At 41.6% G+C, this 27,488-nt stretch overlaps 2 protein-coding genes across 4 annotated transcripts in view; one reads left to right on the forward strand and one right to left on the reverse strand.

Moving 5' to 3' along the window:
- Positions 1–27,488, reverse strand: part of Hpse2 (heparanase 2 (inactive)) — a 1,004,606-nt gene that overhangs the window by 847,637 nt on the left and 129,481 nt on the right. The window lies entirely within an intron of this gene.
- On the forward strand, positions 3,276–25,901 carry LOC116891186 (cytochrome P450 2B1-like). The gene is made up of 9 exons (XM_032892004.1): positions 3,276–3,448; positions 9,138–9,300; positions 9,443–9,592; positions 10,335–10,495; positions 14,724–14,900; positions 15,368–15,509; positions 16,671–16,858; positions 17,031–17,172; positions 25,340–25,901. Exons 1-9 carry the CDS (start codon positions 3,278–3,280, stop codon positions 25,528–25,530), a joined length of 1,485 nt encoding a protein of 494 aa, XP_032747895.1. The 5' UTR covers positions 3,276–3,277; the 3' UTR covers positions 25,531–25,901.

Raw genomic sequence — 27,488 nt, forward strand, 5'->3', positions numbered from 1 at the left:
GCCAGCACCTAGCATTGCAATAAACAGTAAGACAAAACCTCAATGATATGTAGTTCACAGTGGAATAATACCCAACAAAGTTGATAAAATACGTGGTGTACTATGGGAAAGATTTTTGAAATCAAAAGTTTGGAATATTAGGATACATTGAATATCTTTTCTTTGAGAATAAGGCATGAGTTATTTTTATGGGAGAAAGCATGCCCGAGTGCTAATTACTGAAGATTTCCTCTGAAATTTATGCTGAAATGAAAATGGAATGGAGGCAGGTGGAAGAGCTGAACTCTAACACTAAGCCTCAGCTTCCCTCTACTCCAGAATGAATAAGTCCTGGCTCACTTGAAGCCCAGGAAGCCTTGCACTATAACTGCATTAAAAATGATATATGAATTGGGAAGGTTGTTCAGCAGTTAAGAACAATGTTGTTTTCTCAGAGGACCTGGATTCAGTTCTCAGCACCTACATTGTGGCTAAAAACCATTTGTAACTCTAGTTTCCAGGCATACAGTGGCCTCTCCTCGCCTCTTGGGCACCAGACATACACATGGTGAATATCTGTATGTTGAGATGAAACACCTATACACATAAAATGAAATCGAAACAAAACTAAAACAAAACAAGCAAAGCTCTATGGCTTCAAAATGGTTGTTTTGACTGAACAAATGTTTACTGAGATGTACAGACCTTGGCCCTGATAAATTTTCAAATTTTTGAAAGAACACAGTTCACATAGTAAAGCAATGAAATAAGAAATGAGATGTTTAAAATGTGATTAGGTCATTCTGGTTTTATCTTTAAAATGTTATTTGGTTGTGGAATGCTTCTTAACAGTTTACTTGTTTGAACAGTTGGTCTTGGTGGTGATATGTTGGACAGTAAAACCATCTCAGGAAGCTTGTTAAAGTAGAGCAGGTTGAGATCCAGAGAGATGGTGGGTACATACCTGAGAGTGAGATGATGACCTGCCCACTGCCAGACACCTGGTCTGGAACACATGCCTCTCTCCTCACATAAAGAAACATGCCATATGGTCACATAGGCTCAAAAGAGAGTTCTCCATGATAATCAGGTGCCTAGAGGCTGGGAGGACTTAACCAATAAGCTTCCCTTCCCAGATCTTCATCCCTACAAAAGGTATTTAATCTCAGGTCTACCCTGAGAAGTGGGTATGGTACGTTTTCCATTCATTTTCCACCATGAACAGCCAATAAACTGTTTAGAATATTGGACTGTCTTTTCCATCAAGATATACCATGGGGAACCATGGAGTAGGCATTTGACTACAGAGCTACAACTTAATTCTCCTGTAAAAGGCCTCTCTGCACTCCTTTCTGCAACTGCCACAAAGCCTGCTTATGACAAGGTAAGGGCAACCACCCCTAGGACAGGCCAGAGATGGTACTGGCCTAGGATAGGTACTGTCCCAAGCCTGAGGGTGCCCGACTCTATTCTCTGCACTTCTGTAACTCCCAGTGGCATATGGATGTTCAAGAGTCTGAGAACCCTGTGGCCCTGGTCTTGCTTTGGGCCTGGGGAACTCCTGAATCAGCTCTGGCTTTCCCACATCTCAGATTGTGCTTTCCCACCAGGAGCCATGTCTTGGTGCTTCCATACAGCCTGGCACCTGCCCTGGTGGAGGCATGGGACAAACATAGTCAAACTGCCCACATTCTGCCTCCCTAAGAGGCCATGTGAGTGTGGACTGAGAGTGATATTTTTGGGAGTTGTGAAATATTTAAGAGAGGGCTATGGTAGTAAATTACTTATATTGGGCTTACAGGTATAGCCTGGCTCGATCTCTTCCTTGCATTTACCTTTATTTGTTTCTTATTTGTGATCAGTCACATTTTTCCATGTCAATGCTGGGGCCAAAACTACACTAGATTTTAAGCCAATCACATAACACCCTTACTCCTGGTACTGATTTTCTTCTTTAGTTGTGTTTTTCATCACTATGACTAAATGATCTTCTCAGAAATGAATGTGGAAAAGGACTTATTTATGGTCAGTTTAGTGGCAAGAAGGCATGGCAGGTGAGTACTGTACTTGCTGTGTGAGTGTAAGGCATCTAAGACGGAGAGAGAGGAGGATGGGAGGGAGAAGGTTCCCTCAGTAAACATACTTCTGTCTGCCAACTCTCCCATATTAAATGCCACAGAACCTTCTAAGAATACTGTTGCTTAGAGATCAATAGTTCAAACACATAGAGTCATGGGAAATATTTCACATTATAACCATGGCATTTTGGATGGATTGATGTCACTATTGTAGGAGAGTGTATTCTATGGGCAAATGACAGGGTCCAGGAAGATTTGGTGCTGAAGAAGTAGCTAAAGTTCTATATGTTGGTTTAAAGGCAAGAGAAGGGCCTGGCTTCTACACTAGGTGGGGTTTGAGCATATATGATCTCACACCCCAACTCTACAGTGGCATGCTTCCTCTAACAAATCCATACCTCATGTAATAAGGCCACATTGATTAACAGTGTCAGTCCTTGTGGGTCAAGCATTCAAATACATGAAGGACATGCCTATTCAAACCACCACAGCTCTCATCTGTGGCTGTCACAAGCTAGAGAGTGAAATGGGGACTCTAGAACTATCACATCTGTACTGGGGTTGGGCTTTGTCCAAGTACATTGAGACTCACATAGTAACATGTAACTCCATTCCTGTCATTCAGACCCCACATGAAACTAATAATATACAGAATAGCTTGACGTTGGAAGAATAGACATGCACATATATGTTTAATCACAACATTCCCAAAGCAAAGGCAGGAGGTTCTTTGAGTTTGAAGCCAGAAAGTCTATAGAGCAAGTTACAGGACAGCTATGGATACACAGAGAAACTTTGTCTTAAAAACCAGCCAACCTAGAAACACATGTGCACATGCAAACATATCTAGAGGAACACAGAAGTACACACATGCACATCCAAATTAGAAATGTCCTTCACATATGCATCACACACACAGATGCATGTCTGAGTAAATAAACAAAGTTGAGCAGAAAAGCACACACCCACTCCCAGAAACCAAAGGACATCATTCCCAATGTCCTTTTGTCCTGTGTATCTATTCGAAGGTGTGGGGGTAATAGTATATTTAGTGAGCAGGTCACCAGCAGCCCAAACAGGAAGTATGCTATTCACACACCTGGACAATGAGAGACAGGGTGTGGAATAGCTGAACTTGCATAAGTGAATGGTCAGGCTGGTTCAGCATAAAAGATTCTGCTGGAGTGTGCAGTGAGGTGGACAGTGTTTAGTCCAGGACCATGGATCCCAGTGTCCTGCTCCTTTTTGCTCTTCTTGCAGGCTTCTTGCTACTCTTGATCAGGGGCCAGGGAAACCGATATGGCCATCTTCCACCAGGACCCTGTCCCCTGCCCCTCTTGGGGAACCTTTTGCAAATGGACAGAAGAGGTCTCCTCAAGTCTTTTATTCAGGTGAGAACTATATGAGGCCTTAATGTGGGCTTCTCCCTGCTTTTGCCTTTGGAGGTCACTTAGCAGGAGAGCAAGGGACTACTTCTAGGGTATAGGTTCAGAAGGGAATGTTGCGGAGGGGAGGGTGAGATGCAGAATGGTGATGGATGCTGACTCATGCTCAGACTGACAATTGAGTTTTCCTGTGTTGGAATTGTGAGGGGGGAACTGTGCTTGGAATGTGAGAGGTATAGAGTTATTGAGGTTTGATGTGTAAGCATGCAGAATCTCACTTTGTGGGGCTTATCTGTTCCAGAAGAGAAAAAAAAATATCAGAGGCATCAACAAACAAGGTTTGCTCTGCCAACAAAAGAGATTAACCTGAGGTGTTCCAGGACAAAGAGAGGCAAGGCTGGAGGTTAGGTGGTTAGGTAGGTGGGTGGGTAGGGCTAATCGGTTATAAGTAACATGCTCCATCCAAGCCGCTGGTCCTGGCATCTTTACTAGCATTCATAAGTGGGATTTCATGTTTGATTAGCACTTACTCACTAATAATCAATAAACATCCATGCCCCCACTTTCCATTGAAGAGCTGATACAGTGGCAACAGTCCCAATGTCCTTCTACCCCTTGGTTTTTAATAAATCACCCTCCTGGATCAATGGTGTATTCATTTCTAAAATTAGTTTTTGAGATAAGGTCATCCCACTATTTAGAGGCTAATGATCCACTTGACCTAACATCTCATGTGCTGGAATGACTGAGGTGGGGAACTTCTGGCCACAACTGTTTTAAAAATGTGCTTCCTACATGTTGGAAATGTCAAGCTAACATTCTATTTAATTTATTTTTAAAAATGTTCTCTGAAAATCTAATTCCTTCCTTTCTCATTCTCATGTCTACCTGTTCTTCTGAAGTTCCTTCCTTCTGGGAAGCAATTATGGTTACTTGAATGAGTATGCATGAGGGGACTATTTATTAGAATATGAGTGACTTACGAGCAGCTGTACCATTGAAGAAAGTAGAACCCTCCCCAAGCACTCTAACTTCCCATAGACTTAGGATGAGCACTGGGGATATCTTGTCATGATAGCATGATGTATTGCATCTTTTCCTTGTAGAGACATTCAGAATGTCATAAGCAAACAAGGTACCCAGAAGTTAGGCAATGTGTAGTGAAAAGGAAACTGCTACTTTCTACAGGAAGCTTTAAACAATTGTTCAAATCCATGTTGTAAGTATGTAGCAGTGTCAGAGAACTAAGCTGCATTCCTTGGCCCACAGGAGCTGAGAGTCTGGTTGCAAATATAGAACAAAATTATAAAAATTAATTAGTCAAGTTACTTGTTAACCTGGTGATATTGGATAAAAGCAAAGCATTAGGAATTTTAAGGTCACTTGAAAATTGATACAGACTTACATAACCAGCAGGACTTGCCAGAACCACAAAGACTTCCTTAAATGAAGGTGAGTATTAAAAAGAAGCCATTCCTGAGCATCAGTTGGTACTAAAGGTGAAGCCAGGTGTATGATGTTTTGATGTAATAGGAATGAGGCAGGTGTTGAATTTTCAGGTGATGGGGATGAGCCCGCTTGACTGAAGCCAAAAATGGTAAGAACTGGAGTGACTCAACTAAACAGGCAAGATCAAGTCTCCTGGTGTCTTTAACTGTTTTCTGTTGCTATCATAAAAGTCTTTTTAAATTAAAAGTTCATCCAGCTCCTAATTGTGCAGTTTGGCAGTCTGAGATCAAGCAGTTTATTTTTCCAGACTCTGGTGAGGAGTCCTCTAAAGTGAGTCACATGCAGAAGAGGCTAATCATGTGGAATGGTCTTGTTTTATAACAATCAATTCTCCAAGGATCCAGTCCTCTTTGCTTGTTCAGTATTAAGGTATTTTGTGGATCTACCCCGAAGACCCAATGCCTCTCACTAGGCTCCAGCACTTGAAGGCTCAACCACCTCTCTACACAACTACTCTGGGAACTGAGCCTCCAGCATATGAACCCATGGAGGATAGTTAAACTATTTTAACATCATAACACACAGAAAAGGCAAGAAGAAAAGGTTAGCTGCTCAAAACAGGTGACTCTGGATACCAACTGGTGGTCATATCCAATGGTAAAGCCCCAAAGAAGCCAGCTTGGTTGTCTCAAGCATAGTCTGCACAAACCTGCAGCCTGACTCAAACACAGCTGCTAAAGGCTATGTCAGCTCCATGATGTTTGGCTTGATTTCATACCCACATGCTGATGAGCCCTCTGGAATGTTTTCTGGAGGCTTCCATGGTGGCTTAAGAAGCTGGATCCATTCCATTAGGCAGCTGTGTTGATCTAAGATGGTTGTGTGGGTTTTAATCATGACGTGTCTGTTATAAAGATTGAGGTCTTAATGATGACATTATTTTGGCTAGTAGTAGAGAAGCAAAGACAAGCTGTAGCCTCAACTGTCAATGTTAGAACTAAAACCATGAAGTTTCTATAGTTTCAGATTAACACTTTAATTTTTTAATAAATAAATTCTATTATGCATGGGGGGATTATTTCAGTAGTGTTTTTAAAAGACATTTTTAAAGCTATTTATACTCATGCATCATATCCTATTATAGGGTACAAGGGAGGAAACTTGGGGTTTCAGTCATGCCAGACAAGCAATATGCCAACTGAACATATCCTCAATCCCTAGAGGAGGTACCTTCAAAACATTCTTCCCCACCCCCTTTTGTTCTGGTCTGTTCTTTGTCTTACCATCATCATCTTGGCATCATTTTGTAGGATCCATGTTCTGTATAAGTAAGGACACAGAGGCTTCTAATGTAGTTTAAAGCTTGGGCCTTTAGTTAGGGCTGTCTCTTAGCTATCTCCACTAACTTAACTATAGTATCTTGTCCATGGCCTGCCACTGGTGAGCGCTATATCTTACTCACCACTACACCCCTTGTCTGTTGCTTTATATGTCTACCCGCTGAATCTCCTGTTCTGCTTTCCTCTGCTGTCTCATCCTTCCCAACTGAAAATTGTCCCCAATACTTCCTGCCCTACCAAAAATAACAACCTGTAATTTCTTTATTACAACTGATTGGCAGCAAGACAACCTCTGATCCCATTCTAGATTGCCTTTAGGCAGGTGAGGAAGGATGACTTTTTATAAAATAGAAAACCCAGTGGTAGACCATAGAAATGACAGAACCAGAATCCTGCCAATATTTAGCTCTCTGCTGGTACATAATTAACAATCGAAAATACAGAGTCACACCTTTACACAACGTAAGAAACATTTTCCCAACAATCACTCTTGTTTCCTTTTATCTTCTTCTGAGATCTGCCTCACAAATGCATTAATGTATCTGTCACAAAAGTGGGTTTGCTATCAAAGTGAGTTCAGCTCCCTCCTTCTCAGCTTCATTTCTTCATCTTTTTTTTAACATGAATGGCATGGGAAAAAAGACCTTGCAAATGCATCAATAATGACCTGGAAATCTCCAGTCTCAAGAACCATAAGGAAGAAATCTTTGTTCTTTAAATTTTTTCCAGTGTCAAGCATTTGGAAAGTAAATAGAGATAAAGAATGAGGTTTTACTCAGGGAGGGTTCATCTGTACAGGTACACAGATGGTGAGAGGAGAGGCTGAAATCTAGTAGGTAGAGGTCTGAAGGTCCAAGTCTCTGAAACACTCCTGGCATAAGCCTACTTAATGACGGAGATGTCACTAAATCTTTTCAGAATCTGGTTGAAAGTGCAGGCAACTTTGTTTTTAAATATGCACATAGAAATTTATATAAACTTTTGAGTAGTTGCTGGGTCTAATGGTGCACACACGTAATCCCAGAACTTGGGAAGTGGAAGCAGAAGGACAAAGAGTTCAAGGTCTACAGAACTCGAGCTCACCCAAGGGTACAAGAGATCCTGTCAAAAAAACAACTTGCAAAATTATTCTGAGAATTTATAGACATCTTCCAGGCCTTTCATGATCATATAGTTACACAGGATACCACATATATTTTGAGAACATAAATAGAACATATGTGCATGTCCTGACAGTGAGGAGGAGGGGTGATGCCAATAGTTCTCTGTCCTGTCAAAGTCAGAGAACTGTGGGATTGTTCTTGAGTTTCAAGTCTTTCCTCTTCTGGTGACAACTAGGATGCATGATGATCAGTTTTTATCAAATGATACCTGCCTTAATCCATACATTCACTCATTTTACAACTCACTGATAAGTTATTTGTTTCCCATGTCCTGGAGAACATTCAAACTGTGGCACCTCAGAGGCATAAAAGTTCACAATGTCAGTGGGACATTAACCTGGTCGTGATAAACAGCTGCAAGCAGACAGAAAGGAATAGTGAATAAAATAAGCAATGTGCTACTTTAGAAAGTGAAGGGAGTTGAGGGCAGGGCATCTTCCCATGTCTGTGAACAGACACTCTGAGAGATACAGGTGGTGTTATCAGAGAGAGACAGTATTGCTGAAAGAACCTGAAGAGGATCAGGGTCAGGGAGCAACATGGGCCTTGTGTCAGTGAGGAACACTCTGGGAATGGAGCAGTAGGAGGACAGATGGGGGCTTGGTGAAACATGGTAGACTTTGATCTTATTTTTAGAGGCAGTGATACTATTCAGGGCTTGAGGAAGATTAAGGATATTAAATACCATGTGCCTTTAGTGAATGCTCTGGCATGGGTTATGGTCAAACTTTTCTTACAGATGTTAGAACAGAAGCAGGGAAAGCAGCAAGGAGTTTGCCGAGGAAGGTGCCTACCATTTTAAAATAACCATAATTGTAACTAAGTATGTATGTATGTATGCATATATGTGTGAATATATTTTTAATTGTGTGCACACACCTACTCATGAGGCAGAGGGCATAGGATGGAGCCATGTGTCCTCTTCTATCACTCTGCCTAGTCCTTTGAAGCAGGGTCCCTTGGCAAGTCCCAGCAATCTTCTACATCCATCCACCAATACCTTAATCGCAGGTCATAGGCACATATGAAGACCCTGGTTTGTTAGATTGATGCTCGGATCCAACCTCTGGTCATCATGACTGTGCAGAAAGTGCTCTTAATTGAAGAGCCCCCATTATTATATTTAAAAATGGTACCTATCTATTAATATATCTATTATCTATCATCTATCATCTATCATTTATGTGATAGTCATGTAACTATCATCTATCTAGCAACAACCTTTCTCTATCAATTATCTGTCTGTATTTGTTTATCCATCATCTATGTATTTATTCATCCATCCATCTGTTAATATCTATCATCTATCTATCTAATCTATCTATGTCTATCTCTGTCTCCATCTCCATCTTCACACATTTGTGTGTGTGTGTGTGTGTGTGTGTGTGTGTGTGTGTGTGTGAATATGATAGGGTCACCGGTGGCCCAGGCTGGCCTCCAACTAGATGTGTAGCAAAGGATGATTTTACTGATTCTCTGGCCTCTATCTTCCATGTGGTTGGATTTCATGCATGTGTTGCCTTTACTCCCCTACTCAACAGTAGTACTGGTGTGGCAGTGATCTGACTAGGGCATCCTATTAATCAACACAGACCCAGTGGTGAAATAACCCTTAACTCTTAGGTCCTTAGAAGAGGAAGGGTTGCCAGGAGAAGCTATTTACCAATCTGTATCTAAGTGTTTTAAAAATTCAACAATATCTGTTCTGAGTAGCCACAATTTTGGTACCCTTACACTTGGCAGCTTCGTGACAAATATGGAGATGTGGTCACAGTGCACTTGGGACCAAGGCCCATAGTCATGCTGTATGGAACCGAGACCATAAGGGAAGCTCTGGTGGACCATGCTGAGGCTTTCTCTGGCCGGGGAACAGTTGCTGTGGTTCAGCCAATTATACAGGACTATGGTGAGATATGGGACAATGTGGAGAGGAGGATGTGGCCCAGGAAGGTGAATCTGAAAGTTGGGACTCAAGCTGTATAGAAGGACTTGGGATTCTCTGAACTTCCAGTGTTACCCACCGACCCATGCTTCCCCTACTTCCTTAGGTGTGATCTTTGCCAATGGGGAACGTTGGAAGATCCTTCGGCGATTCTCTCTAGCCACCATGAGAGACTTTGGGATGGGAAAGCGAAGTGTGGAGGAGAGGATAAAAGAGGAGGCCCAATGTTTGGTGGAGGAACTGAAGAAATACAAGGGTGAGTCTTGGAGAAAGGACATAAAGAAGACAGAAATGCACAACCAAAGACTAAGAGAGACACCACACATACAAAGGCAGAAACACACATACACACATGTACTCACACACACAATCACACGAACACACACATGGTGGATAGGGAGGGTGTGATATGGAGCTCCAGGGAGAGGGCAACAAGGGCTCAATACTGTTGGACAGACAACAGACTTCCAACCACCAGGGTCCATGACAAAAACTGGCATACAAAGACAACAGGCAGCAAGTTCTGATAGATTCTTAAACACCACAGAGTCTAGAAGTCTGAAAAGAGAAGGAGGAAGACTGGCAGATGGGAGTAGAGTGTACCCATACAAGCAATCCCTGAAATGTTCCCTGCCCTTTCTTGTCACTGGGAGTTAACTATCAGCTCAGAATCAGAATGGTGATCAGGAGATGCAGGGTGGAGACCAACTACACACACTCTATCTCTGAGTCCCAGAATCCTCGTCCCAGTCATGATTAGTTTAGTTCCTTAGTGAAGTTAGCCTCCATAAGAATAGCATCACATCTTCTGTAAAGCATTGAGGGAAGTTAAATAAAATGGTACATGCATCACTGAGTGCATCATATGTGTCAATGGGTGAGCAGGTGTTTCTATTCTTTGACTAGTAAAAGGGGCAGCCTCACAGAGATGGAGTTGAAGCAAAATGTTCCTCAGGTCCTTGGCCCCATGACTCATGGCTTGCCTCCTTATCATCCAGGAGCCCCACTGGACCCCACCTTCTACTTACAGTGCATTACAGCCAACATCATCTGCTCCATTGTCTTTGGAGAACGTTTTGACTACACAGACCACCAGTTTCTGCACCTGCTTGACCTGTTCTATGAGATCTTGTCACTTGTTAGCTCATTCTCCAGCCAGGTCAGTGCATTGGGGAAAGAGGAGTGTCTAGGGTAGAGGAATCAAGAGGCTGCTTTGTGGGTGAAAGAGGTAGTACCTTAGGGCTGACAGAAAGGCAGAGACAACATGGAGAGACAAGGAGGCTGAGATGAAGCAGGGAGAGAGATGGTGAACAGAGAGGAGAGACCTGAATGTGGAAATACAGAGCCATACACATGCATATAAAATGATGTTGTGGGTGATGCAGCCAAAACTCAGAGGTTATAGGACTTGGTTTCTATGCACGAGGCCCAGCACTCGTTATCCTGGTTGAGGTGGTACAGAATACATGCAATTCCAGCACATGGAAGCAGGGAGAATAGAAATTTAGTGTGATCCTTGGCTACATATTGAGTTTGAGGCCAGTCTAGCACACATGAGACCCAGTCTCTACAAATCTAACCCCCCCCCACAAATTAAAACAAAGACAATTCATCAAAGGAGATTGGGAGGGAGAGAGAGAGCAGAGGAAAGGAAAAAGGAGATACATAGAATGCAAGACAAAGGTTAGAGGCAGATTTAGAGACAGTTCAAAAGCATACATATTAATAGTGTACATGTATGAGAACTGTCTATATTTTTGTGTGCCTATATATATATATATATATGTGTGTGTGTGTGTGTGTGTGTGTGTGTGTGTGTGTGTGTCCCTGTCTGTATATTTGTTTTGTGTGTTTCTTCATGAAGTATATGGGCGTAGTCTAAAGTTGAGTGGCCTTGGAGTCAGCACAGGACACATTCAGATACCAAGTTCTTGGCACAGAGGAGATTTATTCCCTGGAGGCAAGCAGAAAGGAGGCCACTAAAACAGACAGAAGCACTGAAGAGGTGTTTCTGTAGGAGTGGAGTTTGATGAGGAAAAGTGGAGTCTGTCCTATAGTGAATTGATAAATCCTGATGAGAAATAGCCAAATAATGAATTTTGATTGGTGTATTATAATGTTTAGTCTCAGGAATGAGTCAGTAGCCAAATAAGGGGAATGAGCATGGAGACTATCTTTAGAAACATAATAAAAAATTTAGCATGGAGAGAAGTGTCAAAGGCAGAACTGGTTGCCATGTTTGGCATGTTCTGGCTTGACAGAACCTTTTATTCTGACCTCATTGTTTTATCATTGGATCACAGGTTGTTGGGTACATGGGTATAATTTTCTCAGGGTGCTTCCTGCTGACATTGCAGCATTATCGTTTTGGAAACAAAGAAGGTGAGATGTTGGTTAAGGTCGAGAAAAGGCTGTTTATTATTTGTTGTCCAGGATCTGATTAACCACGTGTTGCTAAGCAAATGCAGTCTCTGAGACAGGATCAGGGTATAGATTCTGATGAAATATCTGGGACTGTCAAGTTGCCAGAGCAGTCTTTAGTTGATTTGAAATGTGTTGGGATACAATAGGGACAGAGATACAGTTAAGGAGTTAAGAAATTTAGGGAAAACTTTTTTAAAAATCTTGGATGTTTATTTGAAACGTTTAGTGGTAAGGTCCTGACAGGTGTGGAAGAGGAGTCCCAAGGAAAGAGTAATTGAAATAGATAGGTGGGGAAACCTAGGCTTTTGTTTGCAGGAGTACTTATCCAAGTAACTTTAACCTGTGAGAGGCCTGTTTAAATAGATTTTCTGAAGTTTATAATAACTTTTAAGGTTCGTTAAGGAGATAAAAGTTTTAAATATGTTAGTATTACCATTGTTGGTAATCTGGTCTGAAATCTATATTGTAGAAAGTGCAACAGATTCATATCTTTGAATCATAGTAAAAGCTTGGGGACCTAAACAATAGCATAGGCGAAGAAAAATATCTGTAGCACAATTATGTCTAACTTAAGTTATGTTCTCAGGCCCATAAATTGTTTTCTCAAACCCTCGCCACTTATTTAAGCTCTTATATACTCATACCTTAAATTTTTTTCTTATTACTTGCACTTACAGACTTTTATAGTTTATTTAAGCTTCCAGATCTTTGGATCTTTACAACTTGTATTTACAAACCTTAAAGCAATTTCTTAGACTGCCACAATTTCATACCTATGTTACTTGGTGAGTGGGGAAGGCAGGGCATTAGACAGTGGAGGTGGAGTTACTTCTCTGACTACATTGTAGGTTTTGGTTCAGTTTTGTACCACAATGTCGTATTAGTTGAGGTGAGATTAAGAGGGGTTGGAGAGAAGATAGAATTATGATTTAGTATTAAAGTGAAATATTAATAGCAAATAATGTCTTGTATTGAAGGAGGATTAAAGATGTTGACATGTGAGTTATGTAATAAGGTAGCCTGGAGGGTAGGATGATTCATAAGTGATAAAAGATCAGTTTGGCAGCCTGCCATGTCAGCACAATTATTGTCTTCACAAGTAAGAAATACAAGTAATGAGTTTTTATAAGAGAAGTTTGGAGGAATAAAATCTGAGACAGTGGAAGTGAGTCCCTTGGTGGAAAAGTTTGTAACCTTAAATTAGAGGGTGGGGGAATAGATTGCAAGGGGAATTTTGCTGCTAAAGAGCTGAGTTAGGAAAAGGTTGTTTATAGTGAGGTGTTTATGAATTGGTGTGAGAGAGAATCTGAGATAAGTGACTTGGAAAGAGGAGAGTTGAGGTTTGGAAGGCAAGAGCAGGTAATCTTTGGATCTAAGGAAGTTGAGTTGTTGGGTAGAGTTAAAATGGCTACCAGAGATGGAAGTATTGCAAAGGGGAAGATCATCTATATACTGAAGCAAGCAGGAAGTAAAGGAGGGATGCAGGCCAGTTTCATAAGAAGGAGGTTAGTCTGTTGTTTGTTGTTGTTGTTGTTGTTGTTGTTGTTGTGGTGGTGGTGGTGGTGGTGGTGGTGGAGGTGGTGGAGGTGGTGGTGGTGGTGGTGGTGGTAGTGGTAGTGGTAGTGGTGTCTAGGAGGTATAAGGGTGGCTATTTGTGAGTGGTAAGAGAATCAGTAATGTTGTTGGGTTGTGTTGGAGTTTTTATTCTCAATGGAGGGAGTGAATCCCATAACTATTGATGGCTGACAAGCCAACATCCAGAGCCAGGATATCCCCTGGGCTTCAAATGGCTGATAAAGAGGCATCTGTGACAGAGGGGTTATCACCTAAACTATATCACCAAAACAAGGATTCCTGTGTACAAGGAAAAATCTGGCAACTTTGCTTTCTGGATAGTTAGGGATGTACAAACACTTGAATTTGGCTGAACAGCCATCAAAAGCAAATGGAAAACTTCCAACCTGAAGTTGGGTCCTGTTTATCCACCCCAGTAATGATCCTTGTCATGGACACTGATGTAAGGGTGAGTGGTCTCCTTGGAGTCACTAGAGGTCAGAGACAGCAAACAAACTCTTGGGACAAAGAAGAGTTAATCAGGCAAGTGGGGAGGTACTAAAGTCAGATACCAGCAGCAGTAGCAGCAGCAATAAGAGGAAGAGAATGATGATGATGATGATGATGATGATGATGATGATGATGATGATGATGATGATGATGATGATGATGATGAAGGAGAAAGAGGAGGAAGCAGAATGAAGAGGTGTTTGTTCAGGAGTGGGGATTTTAAGAGGAAAAGGAAGAGTCTATTTCAGGATGTGTTGGTGAATACTGGTTGGACACATTAACCAAATAATGAATTCTGATTGTTGGATCATGGTGTTTAGTCTCAGCAATGAGTCAGTGATGGAACTTGGGGACTGGCTTTAGGAATATTATCTAATGGTTAAGTAAGTAGAAAGGGTCAAAGGTATAACCTCTTGGCACCATATTTGCCATTCTTGGGCCTGTGAGAACACTTCAGCTAGGAGCATGTGGTAGTTTTAATGAGATTGGCCTCCATAGATTTGTGTATTTACACACTTGGGCCACAGTTGAAGAGCTATGAGAAAGGATTATGATTTGTGTCCCTGTTGAAGTAAGTGTGTTGCTATGGGTGTGCTTTGAGATTTCAGAAGCTCATGTAAAGCACATTGGTCAATGTTGTTCTTCCTTCCCGTGTATTATGATATTATATTTCAGCACCATGCCTACCTGCCTGCTGTGTGCTTGTCCTGATGATACAATACTGAACTGGCACTTTGAAACAGTAGAAACCACCCCCCCCATGTAAATGCTCTCTTTTGTAAGAGTTGCCTTGTTTGTAGTGTCTCCCATAGCATTAGAACAGTGACTAAGATAATGATCTGGTCACTTCTTGGGACCTGATAGCTATAGGTGACATCCTGGACCCTTCTTTCTTACAGGTGTTTGAGCTTTTCCCTGGCTTCCTGAAGTACTTTCCTGGAACCCACAGACACATCTCCAAAAACATAGAGGAAATCCTCAACTTCATTGGCCATTATGTGGAGAAGCACAGGGTCACATTAGACCCCAGCACTCCACGAGACTTCATAGATACCTACCTTCTCAGAATGGAGAAGGTTAGTCCTGCATGAATGAGAGAGGGGGTGGGTGAGAGTGAAGGACAGAGATGGTGTCAGAGGAAAAGAGGGTAGTGGGATGGACAATAGTGAGAGAGGTAGAAATAGAGTGAAGGAGATGCAGAACATCTGGAATAAAAGAGAAAGTGGGAAGAAAATGACATAAGGAAAGAGAGAAGGGATGTAGGTAGGGATGAAACACAAGGATGGTGTAAACAGCAGAAAGACCATAGAGGAAGGATCCTAGGAGATAAAACATGATTAGCCACCGAAGAGCAATGTATAGAGATAAAAGTCAGAAGAAACCAAAGGACATCGTCTGTGGCCTAGCAATGTTCAGGGATCAATTTAGTATAAGACTCACAAACAGAAGGCCATGCCCAGAGATATGTGGCCTTCACATATGCATCTCATTGCAAAGGTGCCATCACCCCTGACTAATCCTTCTCTCTCCCATTTGGGACCAGGAGAAATTAAACCACCACACAGAATTCCATCACCAGAACCTCATGATGTCTGTGCTCTCTCTCTTCTTTGCTGGCACTGAGACCAGCAGCACCACACTTCGCTATGGTTTCCTGCTCATGCTCAAGTACCCCCATGTTGCAGGTAAGCCATGGGTAGACTGATGGGGGCTCTTCCACCCCGTCTTGGCTGCATGAGTTTGTTGTGTACGAGTGAGACATGGACCACTTCCATCTGAAACTCTGAAGGTTTTGCTCTACTTGTAAACCAAGGTAGTGTATGAATATAATAATTGGATAACCTGTTTTCTATGATGACTTAGAGTTTGATACATCCATCAATCCATCTGTCCTTTTATTCCTCCTTTCCTTCCTTCTTTCTGTCCTTCTGCCTTACTTTCATACTTCTATCCATTCATTCTTCTTTCTATCCATCCATTTCTTCATCTGTTTACCCATTATCCTCATTTCCCCACCCATTTATTTATCCCTTTTCCATGTATACATTTTTAAATTGATTAAAATAATGGGTGGCATGTGGAAGACATACATACAGTTTTTAGTTTGTTCATTTCATCACTTATCAATCTTTCCTTTTATTAATGGACTCATCCATTTCTTTCACATAAAAATTTTAAAACAATTTAAACTTATTGTGAGCATGGCTGCCACAGATCATCCAAGGACATAGCTCCAGATTCTTAGCCCAGACTTAAAATTCTATTTTAATTTAATATGCATTGGTATTTTCCTGTGTATGTCTGGGTGAAGGTGTTGGACTCCCTGGACTAGGAGTTACAATGTGAGCTGCATGTAGGTGATGGGAATTGAATCTAGGTTCTCTGAGGGAACAGTAATTGCCCTTAATTGTTGAACCATCTATCCAGCCCCTAGATTTTATACATAAATTCCATACAAAGAGGTGAGGTGTGTGTGTGTGTGTGTGTGTGTTAAGATGTGTACATGCAGAAATACAATTGATAACATTCATTACATTCTTGCCAACCTTCCCCCAAGCCCTAACTTTTGATTGACAGTTGAAATGTCCCTTTACTTGAGATTTTCCTTTTCTCTCTTTTACAAGCAAAGTTAGAGCTTTTTGAGAAGAGACTCTAACATGCTCTACACATGGCTAGAGAGACAGGTTCTTGAGAGAAGCACAGGTGTATGCACCCAAGAGGGCACCTTATCTTTCTTAGCAGAACAGCTCTGAACTGTTCCTGGGTTATTGGATCCCAGAAAACAACATCACTGTGCATCATATTTGAGAAATAAGAACTATGTATTGTCTCCCATTTCTGTGCAGAGAAAGTCCAAAAGGAGATTGATCAGGTGATTGGCTCACACCGGGTCCCAACCCTTGATGACCGCATCAAAATGCCATACACTGATGCAGTCATCCATGAGATTCAGAGATTTTCAGATCTTGTCCCGATTGGTCTGCCACACAGAGTCACCAAAGACACATTGTTCCGAGGGTACCTGCTCCCCAAGGTGAGTCCAGCTGTGATTCCTCATTGCTGCTCCTTGAGTGTCCTCCATTTTCCTAATCACCAACCTCAAACTGCCTGTGGTTTCCCAGCATTCCATGTTTCATAAGGACTGACTGTTTTGCATGTAACAGTCAGGGTATGTTAACCTCTTTATATCTCATAACTTCTCCTAGAACATTGAGGTGTACCCCATCCTGAGTTCAGCACTCCATGATCCACAGTACTTTGAACACCCGGACACCTTCAATCCTGAGCACTTCCTGGATGCCAATGGGGCACTGAAGAAGAATGAAGCTTTTCTGCCCTTCTCCACAGGTGAGACAGACCTGTGATTCCTTTCCAGACACCAGAGGGCAGTCCCACCCTCTGAGACACAAACAACAGTAAGTTCCGTCCTTACTGGGTCTATCCCCATTTCCTTGCCTGACTGGTCCCATTCAGGCTGGCATCAGTCCTATGTGGGTATTCTTGAATTGAGGGAGCATCCTGGTCAGGAGGACTTTGGGGGAAGTATTTGAAAGTCTCTGAACTTGAGCAAGTTCAGTTTCTTAGTTTTTATTTATAATTAGTGGACACCCTTTTTTTTCCACAATTTTTTCTCCATCTTTATTAAATTGGCTATTTCTTATTTACATTTCAATTGTTATTCCCTTTTCCAGTTTCCAGGCCAACATCCCCTTAACTCTTTCCCCTCCCCTTCTATATGAATGTTCCCCTCCCCATCCTCCCCACATTACCGCCCTCCCCTCAACAATCCCATTCACTGGGGGTTCAGTCTTGGCATGACCAAGGGCTTCCCCTTCCACTTGTGCCCTTATTAAGCTATTCATGGCTACCTATGTAGTTGGAGCCCAGGGTCGGTCCATGTATAGTGTTTGGGTAGTGGCTTAGTCCCTGGAAGCTCTGGTTGGTTGGCATTGTTGTTCATATGGGGTCTCAAGCCCCTTCAAGCTCTTTCAGTCCTTTCTCTGAATCCTTCAACGGGGGTCCAGTTATCAGTTCCGTGGTTTGCAGCTGGCATTCGCCTATGCATTTGCCATATTCTGGCTGTGTCTCTCAGGAGAGATCTACATCCGGTTCCTGCCAGCCTGCACTTCTTTGCTTCATCCATCTTATCTAGTTTGGTGGCTGTATATGTATGGGCCACATGTGGGGCAGGCTCTGAATGTGTGTTCCTTCTGTCTCTGTTCTAAGCTTTGCCTCCCTATCCCCTCCCAAGTGTATTCTTGTTCCCTTTTAAAGATGGATTGAAACATCTGCATTTTGGTCATCCTTCTTGAGTTTCATGTGCTCTGGGCATTTAGGATAATTCTAGTGTTTGGGCTAATATCCACTTATCAATAAGTGCATACCATGTGTGTTTTTCTGTGCTTGGTTTACCTCACTCAGGATGATATTTTCCAGTTCCATCCAATTGCCTATGAATTTCATAAAGTCATTGTTTTTGATAGCTGAATAGTATTCCATTGTGTAGTTGTACCACATTTTCTGTATCCATTCCTCTGTTGAAGGGCATCTGGGTTCTTCCCAGCTTCTGATTATCATAAATAATCACTATGAACATAGTGGAGCACGTGTCTTTGTAATATGTTGGGGCATCTTTTGGGTATATGCCCAAGAGACATATAGCTGGGTCCTCAAGTAGTTTAATGTCCAATTTTCTGAGGAACCTCCAGACTCATTTCAAGAATGGTTGTACCAGTCTGCAATCCCACCAACAATGGAACACTGTTTCTCTTTCTCCACATCCTCACCAGCATCTGCTGTCACCAGAGCTTTTGATCTTAGTCATTCTGACTGGTGTGAGGTGGAATCTCAGGGTTGTTTTGAGTTGCATTTCCCTTATGACTAAAGATGTTGAACAATTCTTTAGGTGTTTCTCAGCCATTCGGCATTCCTCAGCTGTGAATTCTTTGTTTAGCTCTGAACCCCATTTTTTAATAGGGTTATTTGTCTCCCTGCGGTCTAACTTCTTGAGTTCTTTGTATATTTTGGATATAAGCCCTCTATCAGTTGTAGGATTGGTAAATATCTTTTCCCAATCTCTGGGTTGCCATTTTGTTCTACCAACAGTGTCCTTTGCCTTACAGAAGCTTTGTAGTTTTATGGGATCCCATTTGTTAATTCTTGATCTTAGAGCATAAGCCATTGGTGTTTTGTTCAGGAAATTTTTTCCAGTGCCCATGTGTTCCAGATGCTTCCCTAGTTTTTCTTCTATTAGTTTGAGTGTGTCTGGTTTGATGTGGAGGTCCTTTATCCACTTGGACTTAAGCTTTGTACAGGGTGATAAGAATGGATCGATCTGCATTCTTCTACATGCTGACCTCCAGTCGAGCCAGCACCATTTGCTGAAAATGCTCTTTTTTCCATAGGATGGATTTGGCTCCCCTTTTAAACGACATTTAATCATGTAGTCATGATTAAATGACTGACAAAAGAGAATCTTTACAGAGAACAAAATGAGTTCAGTGGAATGGAGGAATTCCACCACTGTTTCTGAAATAATGAGTAGATTGATAGAGGAGATGCGGGCACAGAGTATTGTCTGCTAGCTCATGACATGTTTAAAGCCCACCAGTAGTTTCTATGCAAAGTCCTAAAAATAACAGATGACAGCTTCTTTGCTTTAGGAACTATAATAACCAAAATGAGACATCAGTTCTTTTTAGTTGCCTCAAAATCATCAATTGTGTCATTTAGACTTATGTTTATTTCTTCCTTTCTCCCCTATTATTACAAATAGACTCCTCTCTCACACAATATATCCCAGTAACAATTTCCCTCCCTCTACTCCTCCCAGTTCATCCCTACCTCCTCTCCCAACTGAACCCACTCATTAGAAAAGAACAGGCTTATAAGAGATAAGAACAAGCCAAAATGAAATAAAATATAATACTACAAGACAAAACTTATTACATCAAAGTTGAACAGGGAAAACCACCAGAAGCAAAAGAGCCCAAGGAAAGGCACAAGAATCAGAGACCCAGTAATTCACACAATAATAAATCCCATAAAAATATTAAACTGGAATTACAATAAATACACAGAGAACCTAGAATAGACCAGGACAGGCCCTGTGCATGCTCTTTCAGTCTGTGAGTTCATAAAAACTTTGATCATGTTGATTTAGAGGCCATGTTCTCTTGGTGACCTTTACCTCATCTGGCTATTATACTCTTCACCCTCCTCTTCCACAGAGTTCCCTGAACGCTTCGGGGAGGGATTCGATGGATACATCCTATTTAGATTGTGTGTTCCAAGTCCTCTCTGTGAGCAATGTCTGGGTGTGAGTCTCTGTATTTGCTCCTATCTGCTGAAGAAGGATGTCTCCCCGATGATGGCTGAATAAGGCAATAAGCTATGAGCATAGCATATTTCCTTTAAGATTTATTTTAGTATGATTTTTTGTACCAGTAGCATTTGGTTTTATCCTATGTCTCTGGGCAATCTAGTCAGTAGTTCTTTATCAAACCAGACACTGGATGGCTACTCCCACAAGTTTTGTGCCAACATTGCACCCCAGAATATCTTGTGGGCAGGACAGCACTGTACATCAAAGATATCAAGGCTGGGTTACTGTATACGTTTCTCATTCAGTAGCCTGCAGAGCACCTTATGTATCAAAGGCACTAGAACATGAGGTTGAAGGTTCTATGTAGGCTCCAGTGTGACCTCTCCATATTTGATGAATTGTGTGAGTATTATCTTCATCAATGTGGCCTTACTGTTGTCAATACAGAGCAATCTATTTATTGTGCTGTCAACAACCTGGATTGTTTAGGGATTTCAACTGAGGTCACTTTGGCTGACAACTCAGTTGGCGTAACCCAGTCCTGTTCCTAAAAGCTTCAGTAAGAGACAAGAGTTGGCTATTTGGGACTATATTTCTGATTTATTTGGAGACTTAATTAGGACTATCTTCATATCTTTTAGGAAGTTTCCATTGCACTATGATTCTCTAACACCTCTCAAATTCCTCTCTTATCTAGCTGTCTCTCCCCACATTTTATCCTTCAAACCCTTCTTTCCTCCCCACTTGATTCTCTCATTCTTGTCTTCTCTGTTGCCCCTGGGTCACTCATGTAACCTATCCTATTGTTCCCTCCAAGGAAGAGTCATGTCTTCCTCCAAGTCACCTTGTCTATTCATAACCTTTTTCAGTTTATGAATTGTAGCTTGATTATCATTTATTTAATGGCTAATATCTATATATCAGGGAGTACATTTTATATTTGTCTTTCTGTGTTTCAATTACCTCACTCAGGATGATTATTTTCTAATTCCATTAATTTGCTGCAAATTTCATGATGTTGTTTTTTAAAAGCTAAAAAAAATATAAAGTTACCACATATATTTTTTATCTGTTCTTCTGTTGAGGAACATGTATGTTGTTTCAAATTCCGGTTATTTTGAATAGAGCAGCAAAGAGCATGGTTGATCTAGGATCCTGGTGGTAGGATGAACCATCCTTTGGGTATAAGCCCAAGAGTGATTCTCTTAGTTGGAGCTTTATTGTTGTGAAGAGACATCATGACCAAGGCAAGTCTTATAAAGGACAACATTTAATTGGGGATGGCTTACAAGTTCAGAGGGTCAGTTCACTAACATCAGGGCAGGAGCAGGGCAGACTCTAGGCAGGCATGATACAGGCAGAGCTGATAGTTCTACATCTTCATCTGAAGGCTGCTAGTGGAAGACTGACTTCCAGACAGCTAGGGTAAGGGTCTTAAGCCCATGCCTCACAGTGACACACCTACTTCAACAAGTAGGTGCCAGTCCCTGGGTCAACCATATACATACCATCACAGTGCCATAGCTGGATCTTGCAGTAAATTCCCAACTTTCCCAGGAACTGATACAATGATTTCCATAGTGGCTATACAAGTTTGTACTCCCACCAGCAATGGAGCAGTGTAGTTGTCCTTTGCTATTTTGTGGGTTCTTCTTTCTTTGACCCTTCTCGACCCCTTTTCTATCCTTTAATTCTCTAACAATTGATAAGAGGAAAGAAAGGATAGATAGGAAGCAAAACAGATCCCTGAATAAGGTTAGAGGATGGAAAGAAAGCAATATTATCATTAGACTACTTTCTGCTGCTTTGGAGCACTGAGGTCCTTGGGGGCAAGTTTGATTTACTCTGTCAGGATATGTAATTTCTTCATGTTACTGTTTCTGTTTCACAACTGAGTGCTTAATGAACTAAAACCAACAACCAAAACCTACCAAAAACCCACTATCAAACCACACACAAAACACTAACTGACCCCACCTCTTAGTAGATTTACCATTTATATAACCTCTGAAATGTTCCCAGAATTCTAAACTTCACCCGTGTGCAGAAACTATGTACAGCTGGAAAAATCATGTCATTGCTGGAGCACAAGAAAACCACAGTCAGTGCCTGTGGACAAGCTAAAACAGCTCTGTATCCCACACCTGGGGTTAAAAACAAAAACACATTTCTGTAAAATTTCTGTGTTTTTCAAAGGAAGCAAATTTCAAAAATTGTCATTACATAGGACTATTCCCCTTGCTCTACATCCTCACCAGAATGACCTGTAACTTGTGTTATTCATCTTAGACATTCTGACATGGGTAAGATGGAGTCTCAAAGCAGTTTTGACTTGTATTTCCCTAATGGTTAAAGATGTTGAGAATTCCTTTAAATGTTTCTCAGCTAGGACTGGGAGAACAGAGGGGCAGTTGAAGATCTGTAGTCAAACAAACCACCTGGTTCTCTGTGAGTTAGAAGAGAGTGCATATTCATTTTCTAAAGAAGCAACAAGAACAACTGACATCATCTATGAACACTGCCATGAGCTAGATGGGGTCATGACAGCTGGGTAGGCGTTGGCTTTTTCTGTGAACAGTAGCAATGGGGAGATGTCACATGTCTTGACATGCTTATCTCTTAATATTCTTTGGTCTGTCAAATTGTAAGAGAAAAATCATAAGCCTATGTTTGAAACCATTCATGATGGAAAATAGCTTTAACAGCACCTGTCAGTATTGACAGGTAGTGTCTATAGACAAAAGAGGGAGATGTGCAGACAGCTTGATTGGTGCCCGTTCCATTTCAGAGTTACTTGACCATACTGGAGAAGTTGGCAGCCTGGGATTGGTTAACTGCTATGAGTGCCTGAGATGTGTTCTTCATTGGACGAATATTATCTCAAGTTACTGGGTAGTCCAGTTGTTTTATTTGGTTATTTTGTTATATACAGAAGCCGCCTTCAGCTCAACTCAGTCAGTTTAATGGACTCTATAGGATATAAGTATGGAAGCTTTGTGCTCAGGTTTCTTATTATTTGGAGAAATGGATGCTCTAGAAACAATTCTTTAGCCTTTGGTCACCAATCTCTCCCTTTGCCACAACCCTCATGCTAGGGATGGAACCCAGGGCTGTGTGGATGCTAAGTAAGCACTCTTGCAAACATTCCACAGCTCCAGTCCCACACTGGTACATACTAGAAGGTTTATTCCTGGTGAGTCTTTCTGCCCTCATCCCTCACTGAAGGCTTTTAGGCTAGTACTCTCTTGCTAAGCCATGTCTCAGTTAAGAACTGTGTAGTGTTGAGTGTAAGTGACTTCAGTCACCCTGAGCTCAGCTCTGCTCCTGGCTCTGTATGGTTTAATGCCTCATTTTCATATTTCATCTTTTGAGTTGGATAAATATAGAGCAGTGAGACAAAAAATGAATGGTTCATATAACAATTCCATATTTAGAGAGGCAGGCCTGTGGACAAAAAGGACACAGAGAAATGAACAATAGAGAGATAAAAAGTTTGAAACATATCCCAAAAAAAGACAGGCACACAGAGAGACATGGCAGCTCCAACAAGAGGAGACATTTTGTAAGAACCAATACCAGGGAGTGAAGTTGAGACAGAAGAAAGACAATGAACTAGACAGAAAAAGGCAGATTGGGGGAGGAAAGAAAAGAAAATTGGAGAAAGGCACAAGTAGTAATAAAGGAACATGAGAGAGAACAGAGAAGGAACATATGACAAGCTGTACTTAGAGAAGGGGTTGTTAGAACTCTAAGGAATTGAGAAAGACACAGAGAGAACAGATCAAAGGACATGTGGTGATAAGTACAGACAGGGGTTCAGGTAGACTGCCAAGGGTAAGAAGAGAGGGAGGGAAGGAGAAAGGGAGCGAGTGACAGAGATAAAGATAGAGATAGAGATTGAGGGAGAGGGAGAGGGATAGGGGGATGGAGATCCATAAAAGATACCCAAATCACCAGATCCAGAGAAGGAGACATTGTGTTAAGACTGAGATAAGTTATTGTTCTGGGAAAATTGGTCACCGAACTAGTTCTAGGAGAACCATCTCAGAGAAGTACTCCATAAATTCCCAAACTCTGGAAAAGAGATGCCCAGAAGAATAGGGTGCTTTTTCTAAATATTCCTACACAGGCACAATTTTCCTACAACCTGGAAGGCCTGGAGATTGTGGGGAAATCCCTCCTGCACCTAGAGGGCCCAGGCAGTCACTTGCAGATAAAGAATCACTGAGGTACAGATACAGCGGTGGCTGGCACAGGCTTTCAGGCTTTTACTGCTGTATGGTGCTCCATACTTGAGGTTACAAATCAGCAAGTGCCCCTCATTCCTCTGAGAACCCAGTGTACATCATGTGCCCATTCTCTATTTTCTGAAATATTGTGTTTCTGAACTTACTTGTTCAAGTCCATTAATCTCAAGATATAGAAGAATAAGGGGCAGAGAGTAAGAGAGAGGGGGATGAGAGACAGAGACAACAATGAAGGAGGAGAGACACAGAGGTCTCTCTCTGTAGCCCAGGGTATTCAGAACCCATCATCATCCTGCCTAAGTCTATCAAGTGCTTGGAATACAGGCATGCTCCTCCATGCCAAGTTTATATAGGATTCTTTCAAAACATTACCTTTTCCCTTGGGACAGCCCTATGATTTGGGTATCAATCTTCTCATATAAGAATTTAGGGATGCCAAAGATCCTATGTTATAAATGAGTGCACACACTTCCAACATGTTCTAATGGGAATAAAGAGATCTGGTAATCTAACAAAAGCTACAAATCTACCAAAAGTGACCACAAGACTTCCACTAAAAATTTGTCCTTCATTTTATGATTTATTCATTATTTACATAATAGCATGCATATTCACATGTGCTACAGGGTGTATGTATGTTTATATTGGAGGGCATTTTGGAAGAGTTGTTCTCTCCTTCCAGCATGTGTGTCCAGGGGATTGAACTCATGTTCCCAGGACCGGTGGCAGGCTCCTGCCTATGTTAAGACATCTCACTGGCCTATGCACCAATTCTTTCATGTCTGGGAATCTCTTAATAGTCTCATATGAACTACAGGCTGAGAGTCAAACTTATTGTTATTCACTGCAATGGTCAGAGTTATCTCAATTGAATTATATATGGGGCAGTTCAGAGGTTGTATATTGGCCAGGGACTCACATGGATCACTTTCTCTGCCCACAGGAAAGCGTGTTTGTCTTGGTGAAAGCATTGCCCGCAATGAATTGTTCCTTTTCTTCACTACCATCCTCCAGAACTTCTCTGTGTCCAGCCCTGTGTCTCCTAAGGACATTGATCTCACTCCCAAGGAGAGTGGCTTTGCCAAAATACCTCCAACATACCAGATCTGCTTCTTATCTCGCCAATTGGGCTGAGGCAAACAAGTATCTCATCTGTTGAGAATAGCTTTATCTTTGTGCCTCAGAGAGAGCAGCTGGAATCCAGGCCCAAGGTCACTGCTCACACCCTTCCTCCTACTGCAGTTCTCTAATCCCCAATGTGTGTTCATCTCCTGTGAATGGAATGGAGAAATCAATCAACTGTCTTGATGTGTGAACAGAGACGTCTGAAGGTCACTTCTCATCCTGAGTCACTTCCATCTTCCTCCCAACAGCCCAAGACCTCACTTATCATCTCTCCACAATTCATAGTTTATGCTAATTCACTCTGTATAAGGTTTGAATTCTATGTCTACAGTCTTGCCTAGTATGTATGGTTCAAGTAAACAGAATCACCGAGTTTGTGATCTTTGGTGTCTTGTGCCTTTACTTCGCATAACATTATCTTATTTTCTGTATTCTACAGGCCACAGTCACACATATTCATGGTTTTTTCTCATGCTACTTTTTTCCTGCATCTTCAGTCTAAGCAGAGACCTCCTTAGCTCATAGCCCCTAAGCCTCATGTTTCTGAACATGGACCTCAGATTTTTTTGTTTCCCTCTAGCTCTCCCACAAATCACACTAATGCCTGCATTAGTAAGGATTTTCTAAAAGAAGATGACTGACATAATCAATCAATTAACCAGTCTGCATGTCTATATGCCATCTATCTATCTATCTATCTATCTATCTATCTATCTATCTATCTATCTATCTATCTATCTGTCATCTATTTATGGGACTTGTTAGAGTAGTTTAAAGTCTATAGCCAGATATTTCATCAATGGCTGTCCCATAATGGAAAGACTGAGAATTGGGTAGTTGTCCATCCATGAGCCTCTAACTCTCATCTGTGTCAAGCAGTGCTGCACTCCTGGAAGATGCCTGGAGAACTGCTGGTGTTTCTGTCTTTGTTGCAATCCACAAGAAGTTAGATTTAACACCAGCCATAGCAACAGATTAGGTGAACTTGCCAGGGAGAATGAGGGCAGGCAGAAAATAAGCACAATTTCTTTCTCTCCTGTTTCTGCCAACAGGATGCCAAAAATATCCTCCAGTTCTGTGAACCAAGTTCAGGGAGGGTCTTCCTGCTTCAAATAGCTTGATCAAGAGACTTCCTCACAAGAGCACCTAGCAGCTTGGATTTTAGTTAATGCCCAGATATAGTGTAGGTAACATCCAAGGGCATCCTCAACAATGCTGAGACCCCTCACCTACCTGATATTTTTACATGTCACCTCATGATAGGTACCTAAGACTTTTCAGAAGAGCACTTTGCTGCAAACGCCATCACCTCCATGCCAGGTTTGTGAAGGGACATCCCTTTCCTTGCTTATTGCTCTGCTATGAGAATCTCAGACTACAAGTGTCTAACATAAGGCATTTAAAGTGGGGTAAGACAAAGGGGCAAAGACACAACTTGTGGGAAAGCTCTACTTATTAAGTTCGAAGTCCACTAATGATGAAACAGCCATCTGAGGCTTGGTACATATTAGCAGGACTTCTCCTTATTTGACCTTGTCTATGGAATTCTAACCTCATATACACATCTACCTGAGGAATGTCATGTAGTCTTGGTTATGTGGAGGAGGACAGGGTGAGGTGGTAGGGAGTGGGAGGAAAGGAAGGGTTGTCATAGGTGAAGAGTTTTGAGTCCACAGCTGAACAGGTGTCTCCAGATAATTTTGTGGATTTTTTCTTACCAAGTGTGGTGTGGAACTATAAAAGCTTCTAGAATTCTTATGAGAATAAACCTGAGAAGGGGATAAGATCTGATAGAAGAACTGTGGTCTGCACATGAAGCAGCAGCAGTATGGAGTCTGTAAAACTCATAAAGTCAAAAGCTGGAAAGGTTTTTTAATAAACTGGGACTAGATCATCAGAAAAAGGCATGAGAGAGCAAGTTGAGTGAAGACACAGACCTCAAGTCTTGGTTATTCCCTCATGACACC

This window comes from Rattus rattus, chromosome 2 (assembly GCF_011064425.1).
Source record: "Rattus rattus isolate New Zealand chromosome 2, Rrattus_CSIRO_v1, whole genome shotgun sequence".
Classification (NCBI taxonomy): Eukaryota; Metazoa; Chordata; class Mammalia; order Rodentia; family Muridae; genus Rattus; species Rattus rattus.

What these genes read in the sequence shown, in the direction of transcription:
- LOC116891186 (XM_032892004.1), top strand. Translation starts at nt 3,278, where the DNA reads ATGGATCCCAGTGTCCTGCTCCTTTTTGCTCTTCTTGCAGGCTTCTTG. An exon ending in TCCTCAAGTCTTTTATTCAG is followed by an intron (nt 3,449 to 9,137) that starts GTGAGAACTATA and finishes TACACTTGGCAG; the next exon opens with CTTCGTGACAAATATGGAGA. An exon ending in TTAGCTCATTCTCCAGCCAG is followed by an intron (nt 10,496 to 14,723) that starts GTCAGTGCATTG and finishes TCTTTCTTACAG; the next exon opens with GTGTTTGAGCTTTTCCCTGG.